Source organism: Acyrthosiphon pisum, chromosome A3, assembly GCF_005508785.2.
Source record: "Acyrthosiphon pisum isolate AL4f chromosome A3, pea_aphid_22Mar2018_4r6ur, whole genome shotgun sequence".
NCBI classification, from domain to species: domain Eukaryota; kingdom Metazoa; phylum Arthropoda; class Insecta; order Hemiptera; family Aphididae; genus Acyrthosiphon; species Acyrthosiphon pisum.
This window is the reverse complement of record NC_042496.1, coordinates 23,323,215-23,333,467: the sequence shown is the minus strand read 5'-3', so window position 1 is coordinate 23,333,467 and position 10,253 is coordinate 23,323,215. Positions and strand designations below refer to the sequence as shown.

The 10,253-nt window shown below is 31.7% G+C and overlaps 1 protein-coding gene across 1 annotated transcript; it reads left to right on the top strand.

Annotated features, from left to right (window-relative positions):
* Positions 1-352: 352 nt before the first annotated feature.
* Positions 353-8,948, top strand: LOC100165853 (leucine-rich repeat-containing protein 57). The gene is made up of 4 exons (XM_001943902.5): positions 353-959; positions 3,067-3,210; positions 7,348-7,515; positions 8,585-8,948. Exons 1-4 carry the CDS (start codon positions 803-805, stop codon positions 8,749-8,751), a joined length of 636 nt encoding a protein of 211 aa, XP_001943937.1. The 5' UTR covers positions 353-802; the 3' UTR covers positions 8,752-8,948.
* Positions 8,949-10,253: the final 1,305 nt, after the last annotated feature.

Here is a 10,253-nt window from a genome sequence, read left to right as displayed (position 1 = left end):
ACGCTGTACACTAAGGAAATATATTCGCAGTTATTTCTGGCGATGTCGACCTAGTGGTTTTTCTTTTGTCTGTCGTTCGGTTTTTACGCGGCAAAATAATTTATTAATATTACCATAACAATAATATCTGACCGGAAAACCACTGCGGAGAGTGTTCTGATTCAATTCCTAGGTATATCGCAAACGCGCAATATCGCCATCGTCATCATTATTATCATCATCCGATACAAAGAAAATCGAGACGCACGCGCGTTCGTTGCCGGAGCGGTCGCGGAGTTTAAGCAACCCTGAAGCGGACGCCTAAAAATAACAAGTGCTAAACATAACTGCAGCACGCTCGAGGTGAACGACAACCTCGACGATGACGCATTACACATAATGTGAAATTGTACGCGTAGTGGCCACTGCGATCGGCCGGACATCGTCACAAACCAAACGGCTGCCGTACAGTCCGGTCATCGGTGCCGTCGCCGCGGGTCGCCGTCCGTCTGTTGTCGCACGTTTATCGCATATACTTACCGCGTTGTCGTCGCACTTATAATATACATACATAGCGAGCGGAGCGTATATCTTCCAGCGTCGTCGAGTCTGCCGTCGCGCGCCGTTTGGATTTTCCGATTTCCCGACGCGACGAGTCCGCTTCGAATTTCGTTTCACAGTTCGCGTCCGTTTTTTTCCCCCTTCGTCCCCTCGACCGGAAGTACAGCGGATCGTCGTAATAATTGTAATTGTAATATTAAAATATATTATACATTTGTATTGTTTTCGACGTGAGCCGCAGTAAACGCCCACCGCAGACATCATGAGACCGCCGATCGAAGAGGAAATCGAAGCCGCCGAGGTGGAGGTGGACGACGGCCAGCAGACCGCGGTCATGTTGGTGTCCACCAGACTGGCGGGGAACGCGGTCATCCGAGTGGTTAACCGGTGCAACGAGGCGCAGGAGAGCCACAACCTGGGTAAGCGCGCTTAAAGGCGAGGTCTTGCGACCACACGTGTGGTGGACACCTGCAGAAACATAGGGGTAGTCCGCTACTGCGGGAGATACCACGAGGTTTTGGTAGTTGGGTATACGACGATACCGAAGACAATGGACTTCGGTAACCGTATGGTTTCTTTAATACGTTGCGCTAATATCTGTTGGGGCATAACTATGTGTGCACTGTATTACGTATACGGAGTGTTCAAATATAATTTAAAAACGCGTCGATGGGCCGTGTCGACCGATCATTAATCCAGTTCCGACAGGTTGTGTAATGTATTATGAATTATGATTAAATTGTCGTTACAATCGGAAGCAAAAAAAAAATAAATAGCTGACGCGTGTCGTCAAAAAGTTATAGGTAGATTAAACGCGTAGACTTGGCCACACGAAATGATTGATATTTTTTTACTAATCGTATGCGGAAAAACGTGCGACAGCTGACCTCTGACGAATTTTTTTGTTCGTATCATAGCTTCCGCTTATTGTAGGTAAATATGTAAGCGAAAATGGGCACAACTGCTGCTTACCCATAACAAATATTTTTATAACAGGGCCATATTGCGTATACATATGACTTTTAATGATATATCTATATTGTATAACGTGTTATTTGAATTATCTTTTAATTATTTTTCGTGCACACCGAACACCGTGTACTCTCAACAAATTATTAATTTTTCGAATTTATAATATAATATTACGCATATTCGCTGTATGTGCTAGATTCCTCGCTTTCACATTATTCGATCTAATTATTTTTATTTTTTTTTGTAATATAACGCCGTTATATCAACGCTAAAATCGTTGCCTATTTTTTTTTTAATATTACCACAACGAAAGAAAGTGTTCTTGATGCCCGCGTGATAAATACTCTATTGTTAACAACAAACCCAGAATCGTTGTGAACGCGTACTCGACACAATAAATTATTATGTAAAATCAAAAATGTAGTTTTTCAATTTAGTAATAATTTACTGGTGATGTATAATTCGAATTTTATGAGAATTATCTTATTAATATTGGTCGAATATTTACTATGCAATCCTTTAAAAAGATAAAAACATTTATCACTTCAAAGTCTCGATTCTGCCTTTAATAATTCTCTGGAGTACATATTTTATTGTAACAATGATATTTCTATAAATATATCCATTTTTACGGCGTAAAAACTTTAATGCATAAACAGATCTGACCGTGACAATTTACGCGTTTCCGCAAACGCAACTGTTACTGTACAACTTTTACGACATTTGTGATATATTATCGTCACTGCGTATATTAAACCGAAAACTTGTGATACAAAATGTTCAAATCGTATTGGATTTATTAAAAAAAATAATGCTAAAATAATTGTTGTGATATATTTTTAAAATCAACACTACGGGTAGGTAGGTAGGTATACTCAATAACACACACGAGTCTATAAATCAAATCAATCCGCCGTCGTGGATGTAAGCAGAAACAATAATTATTAAATTTCAAAACGATTTCCAAGCTGCTTTAAGTAAACAAACGCACAACGAATTGGGTAATAATTGTTTGCAAAACAAACGCGGCGCAGAATTTACCTTTATTCCTGCCTACAATATATAGTTTCTTATCGATTGTAAATATTATATATGTTTCAATCACGAATCTCACAACAAATCGACGACGGTGGCGTGATGATGACGACGGCGCTGATGAATTGTGTGTAAATAGATACACAACACACACACATTGTTATATTGCCATTCCGGTTTCACGTCAAATGATATTATGCACCCATATATGGGTGATGGCCATCGGAACAGACTAGCGCGGAAAGATATTCCGCCATATTATAGTATGTATATGATAATTATTATTGTGACCGCGACCTCGAACAGTCTACATCTGGACTTCCTGCAAGTCTCACGTCCGACGGTTGCAGATATCATACATACACAGTACATAGTAATATAATATAATATCATATGTATCTACACTGAAGTAGTGAAGCGCGCACACGTATTGTACCTATACTTCTCGCGTCGGACCTTAAAAAAACGGCCGTGTCACGCCGAAAGACGTCATAATGATATTTTCATTTTATTTTCCAGATTTGTCCGAATGTCAGCTGATGCAGATCCCCGACGCGATTTACCTACTCATGCAAAACACGCAACTGGTCACGTGCGATCTGTCGAACAATGTGATTTCAAAACTACCGGTGAAGTTTACCGAACGATTTCCGACCATCACAGGCGAGTTTATTATTATATACTTCATGCGACTCTCAGGTCGACGAACGAACACTTTGCCAGACTTGTAGCCTGCCTATTAATAAGTATATTAATCATGTCAAATGCGCCACAAAGTATCTACGCGATTAATGTATGCGTTGGATTGAGGTATTATTATTATTATTATTATATTGTGTGTGTTGTATATACGTGCCCAGCTGCACGCCATGTGCAATGCGATGCAATGGACGCCAAACAAAAATAATAATAATCTGTAACGAATAATAATTCAGACCACAGAGTATAATCTGGCGATGCATAATTAATTTTACTCTTTGAACTCGAATGTGTTTTTACAGTTCAGCGACAACAGGTGTATAGTTTTGCGAAAGCGTTTGTGCCGTCAGATAAAATATCTATTCCGACCAAATAGTTTCGATTGTACGATAGGAAAAAAAAAACCCTAACAATAGTGAAAAAAACAATGGTGATATTATTAAAGACGCAGCTCAGCTGCAGCGTGCCCAGGTCGGTCGTATTATATATTCATATAGGTATATAAAAATAAACTTTTATTAATGCATCCATAAAAGCCGGATATAACAAAAAAGTTTTTATAAGTAACGCATATTTTCGTTTAAATCCCTCCAAACCGTTCTGGGTCATTTTTTTTTTTTTTACAGCGTTATTAAAATATTGTTACCCGTATTTCTGTTATTAATATAAGAGAGTAAGAAAACATCAGTTATATATATAATAATGAATTATTTTGCTCGCTTCAGAGTTATATCAATTAGTGGGTCAAACACTCAACCCGCTATAACGCCTATAGGTACTCTAAAATTATAAGAGGGATTTGAATTCATTATTTGTTGTAGATCTCCGTGGGGCGGTCACTATTGTTCGATAGTTACTCATAGTGGGAGTACCTAGTGAGGGGTGATGGTCGATTCCCCTACCCTTCCCCCAGTCGCCACTCAAGTGGGCCCGTGGTAAATTTGCTTGCATTTATAATAACAATATGTTAGTAATAATAAAATAACAATTAATACTACGTATCTGTACTGTTAAAGAAAAAAAACTCGAAAACCGATCGATCTTCAGTTATGCAGCCACTGCAGTAGATGCTGTGCTTACTATTATACGTGTCTATCCATATATTATTTATACAACTAGTCGTATAGGTACCAATTATAGTATTCTTATTGATACGTAAATAGAAAAACATTGACATTTAAAGTTTAAACGGCCAGCTGCAACAGTGTATGATATGTGCACCTGCGGTTACCGCGTTACCGAGTGCAGAATATAAAAAAAAAACAGACGATGACATTTAAACGATTTTTACCTGCACGTTCGTAACATATCTCAGTGGTTATAATATCGTAATATTATATCCACACATAAACAGAACCTATGAATGTGATTAAATTACTATCGGATATTATGGCATACATACCTATCTATTACTCGGAAACTAATTAGGAAATCGTTAGTCGTTACCCGATACATTAACACTAGATCAACAAGTTGATGACAAGAAAACGATGATTTATCAACTCTTCCCGGCGTTTTATATTGTTTACAAAAACAGAAGATAGGTCATAAATAGGTAGGTAATAATGTTATATGATATTTTGAACCAAATCGAACAGTTTTTCTAGATAATTGAATGCGTTCGAAACTATGTTTACTTACCTATACTGACTACAGTCCATCAAATTATTTTTTATTCCTAAAAATATATATTTTAAAGGTATTAGGTACCTACAATATATAAATATTATACAACCATACAGGGTGATTCATCAATCACGTGGTAGTCGAAAAAAGTTAGTTGGATCATTAATACGCTTTCTTTTTAAACATTATAGTCACTTCCATATTACTTTATAGTTTTTATATAATAAAAAAAAACATAAACACAATTTTAATCAATGTATTTATTGTATCGTTATATTATAAAGTATACCTATTGCTATATGAATTTGTAATGATAATAGTTCATTTTAATCCAAACTTCAAGTGAGCCCCCCTCTCCGCTATAATCAAAATACGACATTTCGACAGTGGGGTATCTATTTACGGGGTGTGACCCTAAATATCTGAAAAAATTTAAATAAAATAAGACATCTTTGCTTTAAATAAAATTGCTAATACAGTATTTTTTTTTATTATTATCTGTTACCGTTCATTTTTTTAGAAATATGCACCACTAATGTCCAATTAATAATAATAGACCATAATTATTATACCCAAAATGGTCTAATTCGATAGGTAGCTATAATTACTGTAAAATTGCATACAATGCGTATCGATGAGGCTTAACAGTTAATAAGCATAACACGACTCTAATAATGTATTAAACTTACCTATTGGTAACGCGTAAGCAATATTTTAGCCAATAATAAAAAAGATTTATATTTGTGTGACATAAATTTAGGGTTTAAAGTATTGTATCATTCGTGTAGTGCTATTTGTTTCTTTACATTAAATTTTCAGTTTGAAAAAAATTGATCTAAAATTAATGTGCCTATATTTTCTTTTTTTTGTGTATAATAATATAATCAATAATCATACTTCATAGTTATTATTGTTAATATTATATGATAATACATATAATATCGTGAAAAATATTTAAAAATCTTGGTTAAAATATCTTTCGTAGTTATACATTTCAAAATCATTTTATACATGTATATACAATACATTATATTTAAAATAAATGGAACACAAAAAGGTATTTTTAGATACACTTGTTGTACTGATGTAATTTTCTAAACTTATTTTTTCATATTTTTTTTTTTATTTTAAAAAGTATATTTACAATATATATGCGAAACAAGGTATAATAAGTAATTGTGGTGACATAAGAACATTAGACATAAAATAACATTAATAGGAACTAGGAAGGCTCCTAGCAGTTCCACCTGATCAGAAATTAATCTCTAAATATAAAGAAATGAATGAGTTAAACAAATTTTCCTTATAAAATGATGGATTTGTGTCACGCTGCCTTTTTACATGTTCTAAGTACTACAAAGATCACTAGCTGTTATAATATTTAGATATTTGGTCCCAGAAATGACACAATTTATGTAACATATAGTCTCAAGTGAGAAGTTTGAGTAAATAACGTGGTTGTACTATCATATAGCACCAAATTAAAAAATCAAAAACAGTAAAATTTGGCATTTTCAAATTTTTTTTGAACTATCCTGAAAAATATTTATACACTACATTATTTGCTTCTTATGGATACGATCATTAATATCACTTGCATAATTTTCATTACTTTTAACAAGCCTCTCCACCCCCCTCCTCCCTTCACCCAGAAATAAAACCCTGGATACGTCCCTGCACTGTGACTTGCAGTGAGCCATAACACACTGCTTTACACCGTTTAAGTTTTACTTGTATTTTACATTGCATATGTCACATATCAAAAAATCGTATGCATGACTGCATAGTTAATAGATTAAGTGACGATGGTAAAATTGTCTATATAAAATAATGCTTTGTCAAAACTCCACGTTCAATGAAAAAATAAACCGTGGTGCTTTGCCAGTAGAATATTTACTGCCGGGTGACCCGGGTGATACATAAAACCATAATCGCACTTTCATTACATTGAAATTATAATAAATTATGAAATGTCAAACTTTGTTTTGTAAGCGAATTGATAAAGAGCGAAATATTCGTAAGTGCGCAGTAACCAATATATTATATATTATAAAATATTTATACTCAAAGTTCTTTTTCCGTGCAATCGTTGACAACCAGAAATAATAGAACAGAAATTCGACTTTTGTATTTTAAGGTCGAATTTCAATGTGTTTAAGCGCCACCATTTAAGGGCTGAATTCCGAGATAAATATAAGTCTTCGACTGTTACCAAATAGTGCCAGCGAATCTATTGATATAACTTTTAATTCGATTACTGCAACCGTTTGCTTGCCCATACTATATAATACACACCTAAATATATAGACTCCATTTATACTATACCTACCTAATTACTAATTAGTTTATATTAAATAGATGAAAAGAAATCATAAATTTCATAATTTTTTAGATCCTAGACTGAGGTATAGGTATTTACTTTATGTTCATGGTTTCAAGTAGAATTTATTTCATTTGTATTATTTTTGTTTGTAGAACTAAACTTGTCTCACAATCAAATCAGTAAGCTGCCGGATCAACTGTCAGAAATGAAGAACCTTAAAAAGTTGAACATTTCATACAACTCATTTGTAGAGTTACCAGAACCGATTGCTCATTTAGGAGAACTAACTACTTTGATAGCTAACAATAATTTTATTATTGGTGAGTTAAGAAATATATTATATTAATTAAAATTGTATTATTTAAAAAAGGTAAATTGAAAACATTCACTTAAAAACTATGATTATATATATTATATAACATATTATATGATAATAATAATTGTAAGAATAAATAATCTGTAAGGATAAAAAAGTATCTTATTGATTTAGTAATGATTTTTGTTGTGCTCGTGATCCATTACAGTTTTCATTTTAATTCCAAAAATCGAAATGAAAATGTTTTTACATTTTAACGAGTGCTTGTTACCAATCTCGTTTTAAAAATATCTAAGTCTATCCAGCATAAATTGCTGTTATTAATTTTCAACGTCTTCGTGATTCCCATTATTATTACTTTTTTTATTAAAATGAAAAGTATAAAATCTATTTACACTTGTAAAATGTTATAAAAAAAAAAAAAAATCATAAACAAATATTAAAAAAAAAAAAAAAACAAGTAGATACAGAAGAAACATAATTTCATCATAGGTGTAAGTAACTATACTTTATGATTGAATATGACTTTAGTTAGTAAATATTAATATTTATAATCCACAGTATATAGTTACATCAAACAAAAATCACTTAAGTTAAAAACTTATGCACATCTTATGTTATGATATATTAAAATAATTAATTAGATTAATTTAATTCATTTTTTCACAATAACATGTTCAATACGACATAAATATAAATATAAAAAAAATACGATTTCGTCATATACCGAAAGTTTGAATGTTTACAGCATGGGATAATATACTTCCAGCTGTGAATAGTTTATATCACCCAACGAAATTATAATCCCAATGATGTAAGTGACAATAGTTACATGCCTATCAAACAAAACATCATAATACATAATATTCGACTAAAAATTTCTATTTTAAATAGAAAATAATAGAAGGTATATTATGTTTGTTTTTTATAAAAATAATAATATCATGTGATTATATTATGTACTTGCACAAACGCATTACAGATGCAATTTGTTTTACCGTATTTTATATTATTATATGTACGTCATTAATTAGTATAACTATTAATACTGTGTTTGTGACTATACATTTTAGATGTAAATGTTAGGACATTGGAATCATGTTTGAAGCATTTGAAAGAAGTTGATCTCAAGGATAATCCACTTAATACTTCGACGGTGGACGCGCTGGAACAAGAATTGCCTTTCAGGGTGATGTTTACACCCCCGACCGACGAAGACTGGAGAGATTTAGACAATTGATTAACAAACAAAACATTTGACAATACAGAAATATATTTTTTAATTAGCTAATAAAATGTTTTTATTCATTTTTATCATTTTTTTTTTCTTATCATTATTTTTTGTATATAGTTTTCAGTGGCTTGTTCGCTCCAAAATAACAATTCAAAATAATTATTACATAAAATAAATTGGGTCCCTACCCACATATCACTGCATTTATGCCATCGTTTTTTTACACATACATAATGTACATTAGTTTTTTTTGTATTTACACACCGGATATCGTTATAATATTGTTTTTGTATACAAGCATAACAAATAAATAAATTAAATACAAATAAAACTAAATATAAGTGTGTTTTTGGTAGTAAATATAATGTAGATTATTAATATTATTAAGATAACTATAGTTAAATTTACATTATATCGTACAAAAACCAAAGAGATTATATTTGTACAAAATGACAAAAAAAAAAAAAAAAATACAATTTATAAACGTTGCAAAAATGTCGGTCGCAAGAACATGTTATTATCTATATTTTTATATTACTTTACTTACATGATAATAATAATAATAATAAAAAAAAAAAAAACTGTTCTACTATTTGTCTATATTAGAAAACCTATCGAATAATAATTATCTTGTCTTTTGTCAAAAATTATACTACCTATCATTTATTCCTTTTCTCTCTCCCCTCGTATTCACTATGTCTCACACTATTACAATAGCCACAACTATATCTCATCACACCCATTCTGGAGTTAAGCATTTTCACATTAAACGGCACGGTCATAAAAAAAAGTTAATTTTGTTTAAATTATTTCTATAAATATCACCAATGACAAAATCATATTACTCCGACTTGCGTACAACACAATTTTAATTATATAATAATATGTACACTAATATAATAAAATATACAGTACAGTCACTTTAATTACGCACAAAAATTTGATGGTAAATTGTTGTCCAACACAATATAATATAGTCACAGACCCGACTTGTTAATTTCTCGCGTAGTTTCGGTCATTAGAAACAACAAAACAATTTGCTAAATAAAGTTAACGAATGACTAGAAACTATTTCATTTATAATAATAATAATAATAATAATAATAATAATAATAATAATATAGTAATAATAATAATAATTTATTACCCATTTTTTTTAAGAGTCCGTCAAAAATAAAAAGCGACAGCGCTTGGTTTCGGAAAATTTATTAACACACACGTACCCGAAACTAATTATCACGTCAGCGCATTTTTATTAAAACTAAAGAAGAAAACTTTCAATTAGAAAAAAAAACGTGCGGTAATGATATTATTAAGTATTATAATATGATAGATATTTTTCATTTCACTATAATATATTATTTTTTTACAGACACACCGAAAGTTCTTATAAAACATTTTTTTTTTTATTTTTTTGTATTTTAATCGTTTATCCGCCACACGGAAGAATATTATAATATTGTCGTCGTACTACGACTCGTATAAAGTCACAGTTTTTTTTTTTATAT

What these genes read in the sequence shown, in the direction of transcription:
- LOC100165853 (XM_001943902.5), top strand. Translation starts at nt 803, where the DNA reads ATGAGACCGCCGATCGAAGAGGAAATCGAAGCCGCCGAGGTGGAGGTG. An exon ending in GCAGGAGAGCCACAACCTGG is followed by an intron (nt 960 to 3,066) that starts GTAAGCGCGCTT and finishes TTTATTTTCCAG; the next exon opens with ATTTGTCCGAATGTCAGCTG. An exon ending in TAACAATAATTTTATTATTG is followed by an intron (nt 7,516 to 8,584) that starts GTGAGTTAAGAA and finishes TATACATTTTAG; the next exon opens with ATGTAAATGTTAGGACATTG.